This window comes from Dermacentor silvarum, chromosome 7 (genome assembly GCF_013339745.2).
Source record: "Dermacentor silvarum isolate Dsil-2018 chromosome 7, BIME_Dsil_1.4, whole genome shotgun sequence".
In the NCBI taxonomy this organism is placed as follows: Eukaryota; Metazoa; Arthropoda; class Arachnida; order Ixodida; family Ixodidae; genus Dermacentor; species Dermacentor silvarum.
In genome coordinates, this window is record NC_051160.1 from 6,181,868 (window position 1) to 6,198,443 (window position 16,576).

Consider the following 16,576-nt stretch of genomic DNA (forward strand, 5'->3'; position numbering starts at 1 on the left):
AACCGATCAATTAATTAACACACCAATTTAACCATCCTAGAACAGTATCCAACCATTGATGACCAGGATTCTTTCCATTTTATAACAGATCATTGGGTACAACGAAGCAAACTTAAAATCTGGCTATTGACATTTTATCAATGGATTTTCAATGGCTATATCAAGGCCGAAAATGCAGGATTCAATGCAACATCGATTACAGCAAAGCAAAAAATTTGTTCACTTACACCTAATATGTTTTCTGGTGCTCACTAACAACGTCGGATACTCAGCAAGGTAAACTTGCAGTGACAGTTTTCTGCACATTTGAATGATCTTATGCCCAGAAGTACACATTTTGGATACGTGTGTGCATTGAGCGTACAAACTCGCCTGCAGTATGGGATGGATATACCGTATTTTCGCGATTATAAGCACCCCCCGATTCTAAGCACCCCCCCTCTATTTTCGTGAAAAAAATTGGGAAAAAAGTTTGCATGGGAATCTAAGCACCCCCCTATTTGTTAAGAAGAGCGCGTTGCCAAGGCCGCCAAGGACACATGCTCACTCTCATCGAGTCGGAGCTGTTGGAGTCCCGAGGTGGCACTGCGTCCACAACGCGATCTCGCCGCTCAGCCGGACTGCAGAGGCGCGCGGACTGGTGACGCCCGCGAGCCGCGCATAGCCGGAGCCGAGCGTCTTGGAGCCGAGCGTCACGGAGATTTTTCGAATCTAAGCACCCCCTCTCACTTTAGTCATCGCAATCATGAAGAAAAGGGGGTGCTTAGAATCGAGTAAGTACGGTAGCTTATTTTTGAAAAATTACTGCTTGACTTTAAGAAAGGCAGAAGATAAATATACTCTGAGGATGTACCTTCACTACTCAAAAACAACCCCTAAAAATTCTGGCAGGCGATTTCGTGTAATAGTGGCTCGCATCACATTTCACTAAGTGATGGTAATCAAGCTCCACTGAGTGGCAATGAATGCCCAGTCATCTTTAATCAAGTTTTTTCATCCGTATTCACTACAAAAGACCATTCAAATTTGCTGCAAGTTGCTGATCTAGACTACCAGTACATGGAATCCATTGATGTAACAGAGGATGGTATTGCAGGTCTCATAAATAACCTTAAGTTGGCGAGTTCTTCGGGTGTCAATAATTATAACTCCAAAATTTCAAAGAATACAGTCACACTATCAAAATTTTATGTCTTATTTTCCGCCAGTTGTTATCATCAGGCCAGCTTCCCTCAGACTGGAAAATTGCAAAAATGTTACCAGTACACAAAAGTGGCAGTAAGAATTCCCTAGAAAACTATTGTCCAATAACATTGGCAAGCATTTGCTGCAAAATGCTTGAACATATCATTGCATCTCTGTATATCATCATCTGTAATCAAATAATTTTTTCTTTATTTACCAGCATGGGTTTAGGAAAGGCTTGTCACGTGAGACGCAGTTGCTAGAATTCACTACAGACTTGCATTTTAACATGGATCGTAGCCTTCAAGCAGACTGCATTTTTCTCGACTTCTCTAAAGCCTTCGAATGTGTAGCTCACTACCGCCTAATTTCCAAATTATCCATTGTCAAATTAGACTATTTAACGCTCTCTAGGATTTGTAACTTTCTAACAAATTGTCAGCGATTTACAGTCATTAATAATTTTACGTTACACCTTGCATATCTCAGTTCTGGTGTACCGCAGGGTAACATAATAGGACCCTTGCTTTTTCTTACTTACATCAATAATCTGTCCAATAACATCTCATCCTGCATGCCTGTTTTTGTTGATGATTGTGTATTATATCGACGAATTAACAGCCTTGATGACCATCTCATTCTTCAAGAGGACCTTCAACTCGTTACCAATTGGTGTGAAGGCCGGCAAATGAAACTTAACTCGTCTAAATGCAAAGTAATGACATTCATGCAAAAAACTTAACCATAGCTTGTCCTATTACAAACAGTAAAATTCTGGTGATACGATCACGGCTGGTACGAATTTCGGTGTGATACGAATTCGTAACATTCTCCGGCCGAGATATATTGCTCACTATACGAAAAAAATTGGCTGTTCCGAACGTGTTGCCGCGCCGCTGCAGATCATACGAACGCGTGAGCAACCCGCACAGACAAGCCAGCAAAGCGGGATCTGGGGGGGATCCATTGTCGCCAAGCAACCGGCTACGTCGCGATGCTGTGCAATCTCTCATTGGTTTTCCCGTCGAGCACATCGGACCACATCACCGCCTAGCTTATGCTTTGACCATGCTCTGACCATGCTTTGACCAGCGAGAAAGAAGACGAGGACCGCTGCAGCATCCTCGATGGCTCCCTGCACTCGACGTGCTGAAGCATTCAGTGGCGTGCGAAAACATTAGTGAGATCACGCTCACGCACTTTTACGCCTGCCAGAAGGCGATCGCTGACGATTTGGGCAAGAAGAAAACACACACAGATAGTAGAACCCCGTTCATACATTTTCCAAGGACTGCAGAAAAAAAAGAAGAAAAAAGAAATGCAGTGTCGCCCGAAAGGTGAAGCAACAATTGCGATACCAATTTAGTAAACAGCTGTACGATGTAAGGATAGTAGTTTTACCGGCCATGTAAACTTGTAAACATTCGCTTACAAACTATATTAACAAGCACGGTGTCACGCGCGCTACAGGTAAACATGAACAGATCTCGCTCGATGACTGTGGACACTCGCTGTCGAAATGCTGGCCTGAGGAAGCGCAGTAGCAGCAGCGAGCGAATTGACCTCTGCGCTGTCTATCGCTTCAATGAGAACTAAATGTCAAAAGCGCAGAGCATACGAAGCTACCGGCACTAGGCTCACTGTGTCAACATCGCAGATCGTTTTGACAATGAGGCCCACGTGGGCTCGAACTTTGCGCATGTAGCAGATGGCTTTCAAGATACGGTGCCCGCGCGGCTGCACTGTGTCTGCAACGTGCCGGTCGCTTGTTGCAACGTACAAGCTGGCTGCACCGCTAAATTCACGTGACCACCACATTTAAACGCAACGTAAGATGCAGGAGCATTACAGATTGGCGACATATCACGGGGAACTTAATACATGGAAGTCTATGGAATTTAAGTCGGGACTGCGAAAACACGACTTAGCAGCCGGTAAAACGCAGCAGCGAGGAACGTATGAACGGGGTCGCACTATTAAAAATGTTTTCTTGATTTTGTGTATGTTTTGGTGGTACAAATTTTGGGTGATGCGAATATTTCACACGACCCCGTGAGATTCGTATCACTGTGATTTTACTGTAAACACAAATCTAGTATCTGAGGCATCAGTATATCAATATCTAGGTGTTAATCTTACACCAAGCCTTTCCTGGGCCTTTCACATCACATCACAACCATATGCACCAACGCTTCCAAATCTCTTGGGTACATTCATCACAACTTAAGTAAGTGCCCGTCTAACATCCGTGAATTAGTATTCCTAACATTTGTATGCCCCCAGCTTGAGTTCGCGTCTCCTCTATGGTCTCCCTATCATGAGCACTTAATATTGTTACGGAGCAGTGGGGCATGGTGTGTCCATGAACAACGAAGACAATTTAGCTAGGAGAGCGCACTGCTGGTTCGGGTAGCCATCTTGTGTATCCAGCGTTGCTGGAATTTTGTAATTACATGTAAATACACTTTCGCTTCACTATTTCTGCCCCGTGACAATATTCATGTTAGAAGCCACACAAAGCCACACGATTCATTTCGTGCAATTAAAACCACCAGTCGAGCATAACTCAAATATAACTCAACCTTTCCCTTTGTATTCCTTTCCGATTTTTATTTGTAACACTGTTTTGCAAGCACATTATTATTGTTAACATTTTTAGCTCTCATGTATCGGTTTTCTGTTGTCACTTTTTCTACAATGCCCCCTTACTCAATGCTCCCCTTAGGGCCTGTAAGGTACTTTGAAATGAATGAATGAATGAATGAATGAATGAATGAATGAATGTCATTATACGCTCTGAACTTTTGATAAAAGGTTGTTGCACATTGTTCATTCACCTGTTTTGTACCTTGTCTCACACCCGTATTTTGTTCATCTCCGATGTGCATGTAACAGAGTTAGAGTTGGAGCTGCAGCAGCGGCAGTCTTTGTCAAATTCTCACGGAAGCTACCCGGTCGGGGACGCCAAACTCAAGGAGTTGGACAAGGCTTTGCGACTAGCGCGGGTAGAGAAGGAAGATATTCAGCGAGTGAGTGATTGTCCACTGGAGTCCTCATTGTGTCAAGCAGATATACTTGGATTGTAGAACAGCTTAGGGCTCTGCCAGTATCACAAACTGGCACAGTTTGTGATACATAGGTGGAAGTAAAAAATTTGTACCATGTGTTTCACGTAACTTGAGCCAAGGATTTAAAAAAAGAAGCAGTAAATGACATATTGTTTGCTGTCATGTGGCGCTGCCTCAGTGTAGTTTTATATTTCGCTTAATTAGTTACTTGACTAAGATGAATTAGGAAAACAAAAATTCACCTTGGGCCAAATGTGTTTTGTTACGTTGTAGAGGGGGTTCAAAAACCCAATCCAGTTTTTTGGCACAACATACTTCCTGCGTGGTGCTTTTTTCTGGCATTTAAAGAAAGCCTGCGAAATGTGAAAAACAATAACACGTGACTGCGCTCATGCGCTATCGTATTGGAACACTCTCAACCATGTGTCAAGCGAACGGTGGCCTGGCTATCACTTATCAGAGACAGCGGCGTGTCCCTTAGAGTTAACGAGAACTTCTTGATTGCTTCAGCTTACACAGCTATCTGGATTGCTCTTTGAGTTTTTATGTGCTGAAAAAATGTCTGTCACCTTTTCATTTACAGGAGTTAAACGATGCCCAGGAGAGACTAAAACAGCAAAGCAAAGAGCTGAAGGATGCAATAGCACAGAAGAAACTTGCCATGGACGAGTATACAGAAGTCAGCGACAAGTATGAATAATTGCATTCCTGTTTTTCACTTTTTTTCTGTTAAAATAATATTTTCAAACACTTACAGTGTTATCTTGTCCCCTCTTTATTACAGGCTATCAGAGTTGCGGACACAGAAGCAGAAGCTTTCACGACAAGTACGTGACAAGGAGGAGGAGCTAGAGAGCGCAATGCATAAAATCGACAGCCTCCGACAAGACCTTAGAAAAGCGGACAAGCTGCGAAGGGAGGCAAGTACCTCCTTTTTTCAAGATTGCCTCAAAAGGGTGTTTTTATCACCTTAGGTCTCATTTTCGCCAAGTTGTGCTCAAAATATTTTTTAACACTGTATCTGTTTAATTACATCAAAGAATTTTTTCCCAAATAGGTACTTACCCAGACTGCTTATTTGCAAGACAGAATGAGCTTGGTTAATGAAAAATGTTTCAGCGGCAGCCTAGTGACTAGATGAGTTAGGCTCCTTAAAATTAGAGTAACCGATTAAGGTTGTTATTGAGAAAAGTGTAAGCTGTGAAGGGAGGCAAGTGCAGGTCTTATCGCTTAGATGGCCTAAAAGAGTTTTGTACACCTCACCCTTCCAGTTTGTCAAGAAATTTCTCTTCAAAGCTTGCCTGAACTGATTTCTGTGAGATCGAATGAGGGACAATAAAAAATGTTCCAAAAAATGTAACTATTGGAAAAGGTGCGCACATTTACCAGATATAGTCAAGGTTTCAACGAAATTGTGTCTGACCAGGTCACATGTTGATTGAATAAATGTCAGTCACTAATCAGAAATGTCAGTCACTGATAAGTCAAGGTGAAATATATATGTACAGGCTCCTTGGTCACACTGCAGCTTCCTTAGTGTGACCTTGGAATTTGTATGGGCTCCTTAATGTTTGCCTTTTCACCTTGACTTGTTGAGTGACACCAACTTCTTCATTCACATTATCAGAGCCACATTGTATATATAGGCCAGCATAAAACAAAAGCACTGACAGCCACATTTGTGCCACAGCTTGAAGCTCGTGCAGAAGAGACGCAAGCTGAGGCCCTGAAGGAGCGGCGGTTACGAGAGCGCAGCGACGAATACGTGCACCACCTCGAAGGGGAGCTCGAGAAGTGCCAGGTTGGACGGCCAGCGCACGACGTTTCTCAGGAGGTCTCCAGGTGGGCTGTTTCTTCATTTGTACTAAACACTTAATTTCTGGCTCAGCCTTGAACTCCTGGAAAATTAGCACCTTTTCTCTTGTTATTCCTACTTCTCCCTCGTTATAACTTTACTTGCTAGGTATAGTTAGTTTGCACTGGTTTGTGAGCCTCCTGTTTGTCATATGTGCCACTGAGATGCATACTTGTGCAAAACTTTGCTTGCAACAACAGGTTATACAAGATATTTGCATGCACAGTTCATGTCATCGTGTCTAAAGCCTCTTGTGTGTCATGTCTAATCACAGTCACAAAGAACAAGACAAGAAACTCAAAGGTGTGAAGTGAAATCCTTAGAGGCAACATCTATCATATTTACACCGCCGTCATCAGCATCATGTTTATCAACATTATCGTTGTTGTCGTAATGTCGTAGTCATGCCACCATCACTGTCAGTCATTATGTCTTTATAGTATTTGGTTAGTGGAGGTTGCATAGGATTGTGGGAGTTTTGCACAAAGTTTGGGGGTTAGCAGTAGTTGGGACAGTAAATTAGCTCAGGGCTGTTGGAGTCACTGAAGCCTGCTGATCTTTTTGGCATGTGCTTTATGGTTAAACATTGGTATCACATTTTTGTAAACCAAGAAGGCATAAATCATAAGTTTCATTTCATTTTTAAGCTTTACTGTCATGGCTTCACTTTTGCTTCAGTGGTTCTCATGTAGCAGTCTTGTCATGTTCTCTTCTGTCTAGGTTGAAAAATGAGCTGGAGAACCAAGAGATGAAGTTTCGGGAGCTGGAGATCCAACTGCAAACGCGGCATGCCAACGAGTTGGGCACGATTCGGGACCAGTTTCGAGAAGCTGATGGGGCCAGGGATGCCCTGCTCAAGGAGGCAAGTTGATGGAGCACTCTTGCTTAGTGCATTGCGCATGCGTTTGCATTAATTTCTTGCTGTCATCGTAGCTATCTTCCTGCATATGCTTATTGGTCGTCCGCCTCTTAAAGTTTTGCAAGAGTACATTTATCTTGACCGAGTAGTTGAAGAGTACCTGGATCATGGGAATTAAATTTTCAGACAAATGAAAATGGGTTAAGGTGCATATGGCAGGCACACCCAAGTCTATTACCAGCAGTTTACTGATATCCTTACAAAAGTATACAATCAGTGCATTTTACCAGTACTGCTATCCTAAGGGTCTTATACCTGGAGGAGGCATGACAAGAAATGAGGGATGAAATGAAAAATGATTGTAACATTGGGGGAGACGGAAAGATAGGCAGTGTGGAATAAAGATGGATTCAGTATAGCTGATATTTTAGTTGAGATTAGGTGAAGAAATAGAGTTGAGTAATGCAGAGAGCAGATAACCGTTGGTCTATTAGAGTAACAAAATGGGTGCCTAGAAAAAAGGAGACACAGTCACGGACTGTGGAGGATTAAGTGATCCTATGAAATTAGGAAATTTACAGGCATAAGATGCAGTTGGCTGACGCAAGACAGGGGTAATTGGAGATTGCTGGGAGACGCCTTCGTCCTGCAGTGCACATAAATTAGACAGACAATGACGGCGACATTGATGTGGCACTCTAACAATGTAAACCTGTGGGTGACAACACCAGTGTTTGTCCCTTTACATTGATATTTTTTGTGAGTTGTGTCTGTTGCAGAAAGCCAAGGATGTGGATTTTAAAAAACCATTAATTTATTTTATTTATAAATACTGCAGGCCCTCTTCAAGCCCATGCATGAGTGTGTATAATCAACGAAACATAGTAACGAATACAAAAAATACAAAGGAAAATACGAAAAAAAGAAAAATTAAAAGGAACCTAGTGAGAATACAGAGTCAAATACAGTGTAGGCATAACGAGTGTATAAATGTAATGCACAGAAGTCTATACGGACTGGAAATACAAAGCGCTGATGCAGCTTTCACAAACATTGGTTGGCTGCATGCTGAAAACGACAATATGGTCTCTGTCAACAGTCAAGTGCACAATTTTTTACGGAGATCAACAAACAATTGTGTTGTATTAATGTTAACCACTTCCTCTGGTAACCTGTTCCATAATGAAATAGCATGGGGAAAGAAGAAATACTGATGTAAATTGAGGTTACTAAAAGGCTGTCTAACTGTCTTACTGTGGTGTGTTCTATGAAAGCGTCTAAATGGCTCCTTAATGTAATGTTTGCGAGATAATTTAAAACGACTATGGCAAAGCTGATAAAAAAATTTTTAATCTTGAGACTTGACACTGCTCTACGCTGAGGGAGTTTGTGCAACTTTATTCTATTATGAAGAAGGGATATGCTAGAGAGACGTGAATAAGGGGAATAAATGAACCTCAGAGCTAAGTTTTGCACCCTTTCAACTTTTTTATTTAAATGCTGTTTATGAGGACTTCAGATTAGGTCTGCATACTCTTTGCTCTTAGAGTTTTATGAGTGGTAAGTTTCATTGTGGGTGTTGTATGACGCAGTCTCCTCTTTAAAAAAGCCAGCTTGTCAGCGTGTTACTGCAGAGGTTATCTATGTGCAGCTCCCAGCTTAAGTTACTCGTGGGTGTAATACCCAAGTACTTCACTTGCTCAGTTCTTTGAACGTTGGCATTATTAACAGTATAAACAAATTGGAAAGACTCTCTTTTATTGGTAAATGTAATGCTCGCAGTTTTAGAGATATTGGGCTTCAATCCCCATTTGTTACACCGTGTACAAATTAAATGCAGTGCGTCACTTAATATCATTTGATTATCTGGTTTGTTTATGTTAGCACACACAACACACTCATCTGCAAACATTCGGATCATGATAGGTGCTTGCACTGCAAAGTAAATATCATTTTTATAAACCAAGGTCAACAGGGGCCCAAACACAGACCCCTGAGGGGCTCCTGAGTACACATCCAAAGTGTCAGAGATGCAGCTATTAACATCCACACATTGTTTTCTTGAAAATTAACTAGCATGTTATCCAACGAACAATGTTGTGTTCAATACCAACAGCTTTCAGTTTGGTTATTAAGTAGTAATGAGGAAAAGTCTATGAACACTACGTCAATTTCACCCTTCACATTCATTGTATTTACAAAGATATCGGTTATTTCAGCCAACTGAGTTGTATTGGAGAGACCAGCCCTGGAAGCCATGTTAGTTGTCACCAAGCAATTGGTTATTTTTTAGATGCAGTATAATAGGCTTAAAAATAATGTTTTCTAGTAACTTACAATTTCTGGATGTCAAAGAAACTGCCCTATAGTTATTTAATTCCAACTGAGACCCTCACTTGTGAATTGGAATCACTCTTGCAGAGCACCAGTCATCAGGTATCATTTAAGGAGGTTATGTAAAATTTATATAAATGCTTTGCCACTCAGACGGAATATCTATTTTAAAAAATGTGTGACATTCCGTCAGGACCAGGAGATTTCTTTAGATCAAGGCTATGAAAAAGTTAGAAGATATTGTCTTCACCTATATTCACTGTGCCGTTGGGTTACGAAGGGGATACAATGGCAAGTGTGCATACGACACCATCCTCGCAAAAGCTGATTTATAAATGCATTGAACTTTTGAGAACTCATAGAAGGATCAACGACACTTACGCCCGATGTCTTCATCTCAGTAACACAGTTTTTTAAAGCGAAGCTTTATATGTTTTGGTGAAATCGTATATCTGTGTACAGAAAACTATATCATCATCGGCATTGGCTTAAGTCATGTCGTCTTCTTCTACAGCTGGCTGGGGACAGTTGAATTCGAAAACCGAATTGTCACTTTTGAATAACGAATTGATTTTAGAATAATAAATCGAACAGGGTCCTCTTCGATTCGAAGACAGCATCGAATAGGACACTGTTCAATTCGTTATTCGAAAGTTTGGGATATTCACACACCCCTAAATACGAGGGGTGTGAAAACTTTCGAATCCTTGGCCCTTTATTCAGCAGCAGAGCGCCATAAGTTTTTGTGCAGGTCGCCAGCTTTGTTAGAGAAGTCTTCGGGTATAGGAATTCGAGTGCCCTTCAACTTGAAGCAGTATGCCAATATTTTATTCTTGTCACTGAAGTTGTGAAGCCTCAGGATGGTGCAGCAATGTTTTTTGCATGTTAAAAATTCTCTGGTTTCGTTCTACAGAATTGATTTCACCACCAAGTCTTTTTAAAAATATTTCTTCCTTCTCTTTGTGTTCTAGTTGTTTGGAATCGTCCCACTGTTCTTCATTCACTCCAAAACGTACGAGGTTGTTCCCATGACTTCTGTTTTCAAGGTCGTCAACCTTTGCTGCTAATTTAGAAACAAGTTTGTTAGTTCTCCTCCAAGCTTTGTTGCAATCCTGTAACTTTTCTCAAATTTCTTAATGTGGCATAGTTTCTGCTCAATGGTAGTCATTCTTGTCTGAATATCATCGATTGTTGATTGCACCTGTGTCAAGTTCGAAGTCAGGGAAAGCAAGGGGAATGCGGGAGATGGCGATTCAAGGCGATGAGTAACACGAGAACAAGGTGAGGGCAGGAGCCAACGTTTCGACAAGTGGACTTGTCGAAGGCCTTGAAGAAGACAAGTCCACTTGTCGAAACGTTGGCTCCTGCCCTCACCTTGTTCTCGTGTTACTCAAGTTCGAAGTCAGCGTGACCAGGAGTTTTCTTAGTCATTGTCTGCTCTTTCATAATTTTCTTAAGCAGTTGACTGCTTAGGTTGGCCTCAGATTCAGACTGAGAAAATGGGCCAAGGTTTACCTTCGAACATCAGCTGTAGTAACCTGATGACGTACAAACAATCACATAGCAAACTGTGCAAACACTGTGGGCTTGGCAGCACCATCAAGGTGACTGAATCATCTCTAATAGAGGAGACTGAATGTTTGTCACCAACCTGTACAGTAAGAAACTGTATCAGCATCTGTCCACTAACGGTGCCACCAAGACCACTAGAAATGTCCTCAGGCAGCCTCTGGTTTTTATGCTTGAACTGGGAAGTATCTGGTGACGTCACAGAGCTGATATGGTGACACTCTTGATCCACACGATGTGTGGGTTCTTGTAGGTTCCATGGTGATGTCGCAATGATCAAATCAGCTGGTGCCTGCACATTGGGGGTAGACTGCTCCAAAGTAGGTTCTGTCAGTGCCACAATGAAATGCGTCAACCAGGTAATCTGTACTATAAGAAACTCGATCAGCATTTGTCCGCTAGCAGTGCCACTAAACCCTCTGATATTTGAGTCTTGCTTTGCACGGGTTGTCCTATTTTCTCTCAACTTGACTCTGATTTTTAAAGAAATGAAAAAAAAAAAATAATAATAAAATAAATGTCTTACTTTAAGTAAGACAACTTCATATTTCAATTCTTGCATAGGTTCCATGGCTGTTAGGGCTTCTAGTAGCCATTTCTAAATTTTTCAGGGCATCAGCTACGAAAGATTTGAAGGTGCTATCTCATGCAGCAAAAGGTTGCGCTTCAACTATAATAAAAAAATGTGAAAGTAATGTAATGTATTTTCACATTTCTGCAGGTGATGTTACTAAAAGAGAAGAGCGAGAAATCTCGTGTCGAAAGGTAAATTTTCTTCTTCGTACTTTTGTGGGTTGAAATCTGTTTCTGGAGTAATTCCTCAATTGTTTATTGAGTCAACAGTAGAGTGAAAGTGTGCATCATGCAGAAAAAGCAAACATACTAGCATTTGTATTAAGGGGGCTATGAAGAAATTTATTGAATTGATGACAAACGAATGAATGATTGCATGCATCTTTTTTGTGATTGAAATATATATACAACTTAGTTGAGCTTTTCAGCTGAGCCTTTAGCATGACTGCTGGTCAAGTACTCGGGCATTTTGTGCACAAGGAACTAACCCAAGCACATAAAAGGTTTACGATATAGGATCTATGCTACAAAAAAAAAAAAAAAAAAAAGAAAATAGCACTATGATTTTCAAATTAAAACATGTGCATGCAAGAATTCGAAGGCACATATCACATATGACATATGTAACAGTGTAGTATCATTCCAATACAAATGACTATGTAGAAGAAAAAAACATTTTATGGTAAACAGTGTAAAGCAAAAAAATCATCTATGCAAAAATGGTATATCTTACCTGACTTTTTAGGGAAATATCCACATAATCTAGACTAAAGTTCTGGAATTTTTGAGTAAGTATTGGCTACTATGAGTGAAGGCTTGGTAAATTAAAAAACAAAAGGCTGGTAGCAACAGCATCTTGGAATTCCCATACCAGCTCACCTGCGACGTCGACTTTAGCAGTGTCTTGCTGGAGCTACTTTATTGCTTATCAAAAAATAACTGCTACACATCATCTCGAAGTAAGCAAGACTTAAGCGCAAAGGCCAAACTTCTCTAGGAGAGGTAAAAGTGCACCAAAATACCATAAAATCTAATTTCACTCTAATTTAATAGCCACTGCAGTTTTGTGATGAAATGAAAGAAAAATGTTATGTTCATATTTAAAGCCTTTTCAATGCGATAGCATTGTACAGGACAGTAACCGGCCTCCATTTGTGATGATGCAGAACATTTGATGGGCCAATCCCAGAAGCAGTTCAACCAAATGTGTCAGTGGGCCAATCCTGATAATACCTATCACATTACCGGGTACTCGGGCATTGTGTTAGGATCTGCAAGGTTTTTTTACTAAGGAAAGTGAAATAATATCTTGAAAATCTATGCACTAGTCGGAACTGATTTAGGATTTGTCTTTGGTTTCCAGTTAAAATGGTTGAGGAAGCTCTCAAAGGCAATGCTTAGAACAAGGATGAAGTAAATTAATGAAACCTCGGACATGTTGACAGTACAAGTACATGGCACTTCGTTGTTGTTGTTTTTCACTTGGCAAGTCTTCCTCACTATTTGTGATCAGGCAATCTTGTTTCAGTGCCATTGAAAACCAGGAGACCTTAGCGGAGATTAAGAAAGCGCACGAGCGAGAGAAGGCACTGCTCCGCGAGGAAGTCCACAAGCTCAATGAAGAAAGGGAAAGGGTAAGTGGAAGTCTTGTGTATTCATAGAGGAACACTTATGTTTACCTTAAAATTGACATTCACACTTCTTTATTTAACAGTGGCGAAACAAGGGCACTGACGAAAGCAAGTCTCCTTCGTCTAAATGTTGTCTCCACTCCAGAGACATTACCTTGTTGGCCCACTGTTGATCGCTTCAAATCTCCGTCTTCCTGTGAACCTCGTATCTTGTTTGGATGAGACTAAATTGATGGTGAATTCCAATGGCTGCTTTGGAGCAGCCGATTGACTCTGTGAGCGAGCACCCCTTTTTGGCGTAGAGCAACGCTGCCTAATCCGTGATTGGAACGCAATCCTCATAATCGGAGCATAGCGGGAGAGCAAAACTGCTCTACCAGATCCAGAGTTACCCAGGATACCATACATGTGATCATCCGCTTCTACTTTGCGCTGCAAGCACAGAAAAAACGATCTGTTGAATGCCCACTAACGGGGCTTAAAGAACTCATACACACTTCTGTGCGCTCCCCTTTAAGACCAATTCTTTGGAAAGTTGAACGGTTATTTTTCATAAATTCAACTGAACATCTGTTAAGCCAAACTTCTGACAGATTTTAAGGTTCCTCAGTATTATCTTAAAATTAGTCAGCCCTCTGTAACGTAATGTGTCAATCAGGTTGTGTGTATTGAAGCTTTGTCATTTTCATGTTGATTTTACAAGAGTTTTCTGACACTGAACAAGTTTCCTGAAAGATAGAAGTTAAGGTCATATAATGAATGAATATCAATGCAATACCAGAAACTAATATATTTTATTGAAAGACACTTAGTGAGTTTCTGATGGCTCAGAACACTGCACTCTTAAGTTCTCTCATGATCATTAAGTTTAATTCTGGTATGCATTGAATCTTCTGCAGTTACCATTGCTGTCTTAACATGTTGCCTTGTTCAAGCACCAGTGGCTTTCACAGATTTCTTTAGTCTAATTCTATTAGCTTGGCTATTATTGTCACGTCTCGATAAAAGCGCAGTAGTCTGCATGTGCCATACACATACATAAACACATGTTGAAGAATGTTAAGGTCTTAAATTCCTCCAGTTTGTTAGCTGTTACACTGAGTTGCAAACAAAATCTGTGATCGCTATTGATGCCATGAGCATGAATGATGACTACACAGTTCTAAAGGTGCGCGGTCAAGGTGCACCGAGTCAAAACGAAAAGGGCCACAACCACTGCAGACAAAAGCACGGTCGCGATCGTGTGTGGTGCTTAGCTACATCTCCGGGAACGACCGCCACAGTGGCAATATGGCAGACACAGCTGGCACACCGGAGCTAATTTCCCGTGCGAACCGTGCTTCTCTCTCCCGGCGCCGAGTCACCGCACGAGGATACGTCACTGGGATGCACCCTGAATGGCCTCCCAGATGTCATCACTTGGGCCGGAGCTCTCTTTCGCTGAGTGCTTCATCGCTGCAGCAGACGCTCACAGGCCCTCAGTCAGTCATAAAACTTTATTCTCGGTACTGGGAGTGATGGGTTCTGCGACCCCACCAGATGGCCCTCAGTCAGTGCTGAAGGCGACCTCTTGGGCTCGCGCTGTGACCCGGACTTGTACTTCCGGATCAGAGCTGGCCAGCAGGGTCTCCCACTTTTGCGAGCCTACAAGCTTCTGGAGTTCTTCGGATGGGGGGTCTGCGGGGCAGTTCCAAAAGATGTGTTCCATTGTGGCTCTCTGCCCACATTTCGAGCAATCGGGTTTGAATTCGTCTGGGTTGATGTGGTGCATTCGGACCGGGTTTGGAAGAGTATTGGTTTGGAGTTGTCTCCATTTAACCTCTTGAGCTTTGGTAAGGCTTTTGTGAGGTGGCGCTAGCGTTTGTCTAGCTAACTTAAAGTACTGAGTGATTTCCTGGTAACTGATGAGACCTTCCTTTGTGCGTTCCGGGCTCGAGTCGTTGCTCACGGCTCGGCCGATAGATCCTCGAGCCATACTGTGAGCTGCCTCGTTCCCAGGGTTGCCAGAGTGAGCCGGTACCCAGATCAGTTCCGCGTCCCCCCGGTTTTCGGGGTAGTTTTGAAGGATTTTGAAAGAGGTTTTTGAGATTCTTCCTCTCGAGTAATTATTAATGGCAGTTTTGGAATCACTTATAACTGTTTCAATTTTGGGGTTAGTTAAAGCTAGTGCTATGGCCGCTTCCTCCGCAACGTTAGAGTGTTTGACTCTGACTGTAGCTATTGATATCGGTTCTCCGTTTGCCGCGGAGACCGCTATCGCGAAGGCGTTGGTATTGCCGGGGTATGCCGCCGCATCAACATACGCCACGTCTTGCCTTCCCCCGTATTTCTTTGCTAGAGTTTTGGCTCTAGCTATTCTCCTACCCTCGTGGTAGGAAGGATGCATGTTCTTTGGTAGAGGTTTGATAGTTATGGTGTTTCTGATCTTTGGGGGGAGTTTCTGCACGTCCTCCACCAAGGGTTCAGCGTTTTTACCTATAGCATTTAGTATTTCTCTGCCGGCTGTCGTTCGGGTTAGTCTGAGCTCTTGTGCCCTCCGGTGGGCCTCGACAAGCTCGTCCAAGGTGTTGTGTATTCCTAGCTGTAATAGTTTATCAGTAGGCGTCTTGATTGGGAGCCCGATGGCTGCTTTATAAGCTTGCCTAATTAGTCCGTCAATCGCTTGTGTTTCCCTCTGTTTCCCTCTGCATTGTGCATGATTCAAACAAACATACACAGGCCCTCAATGAGTCGGTTACATAGGACCTTTGCTCCCGCAACTTCTCATTTTTGCGCTTGGTGGACCGTTACCCGGTTAGCCCTAGCGTTGAGGGCGCATATACTCGATCGGCTTGCGGGGAGCCTTGCCTGTAAGCACCGTAACTGTAAAACTATGTTGTATCTTAGGTTCATAAGCCCGTGCTTGTTGCAATCTGATTACGGATCTTTCTTTGCACCGTGTCAAAAAGTTAACGAACACTGCCGTAATGCCTTTGTATGCTGCGGAGTGGAACAGCGCTGTGGCCTTTTTTGACCGTCACTCGTAGGGTAAGTAAGCCCTGCGCAAACCCATTTCCACAGCATGCACAGAGTCAAAACGAAATTACTATTAGGCGCAGCTGCTGTGGGCGGAACCATGGTCGCTATGGACGTGATCACGGATTTTAACCATGCAGTTCTATAGGTAAGCGCTCAATTCGGTGTCTTGCGCAGTGGCAAACACAAGAATAAAGACTATAAAGGCAAATAAACACAAAGCGTTTGGTCATTCTGTCGTTTTCTGCTGAGGTCTGGCGATGCAGACTCTGCCGCTTCATTTTGGTTGGATGCTAGTACCGCTTTTGCTCTTCCACATTGCACATTAGCGGCGTTCCGCACTCGACGCACACCGAGGGTTGTCTAAATTAATCGGTGTGCCACCAAATACGTCTGAATTAATGAGAGTTTGATGCCATTAAATAATGCATATGCCTGCTGGGACCAGAGGACAAGTTTGAGTTATCTGATTTTCTGAATTAACGAG

At 42.3% G+C, this 16,576-nt stretch overlaps 1 protein-coding gene across 5 annotated transcripts in view; it reads left to right on the forward strand.

Moving 5' to 3' along the window:
- The window catches only part of LOC119457481 (serine/threonine-protein kinase MRCK alpha), a 222,498-nt gene that overhangs the window by 125,949 nt on the left and 79,973 nt on the right, over positions 1-16,576 (forward strand). For all 5 annotated transcript variants that reach the window (XM_037719064.2, XM_049670117.1, XM_049670119.1 and 2 more), the window contains exons 12-18: positions 4,081-4,214; positions 4,837-4,943; positions 5,038-5,173; positions 5,944-6,095; positions 6,829-6,970; positions 11,592-11,635; positions 12,972-13,077. In XM_037719064.2, the coding sequence (XP_037574992.1) occupies positions 4,081-4,214; positions 4,837-4,943; positions 5,038-5,173; positions 5,944-6,095; positions 6,829-6,970; positions 11,592-11,635; positions 12,972-13,077 (821 nt within the window). The remainder of the gene's footprint in view (positions 1-4,080; positions 4,215-4,836; positions 4,944-5,037; positions 5,174-5,943; positions 6,096-6,828; positions 6,971-11,591; positions 11,636-12,971; positions 13,078-16,576) is intronic.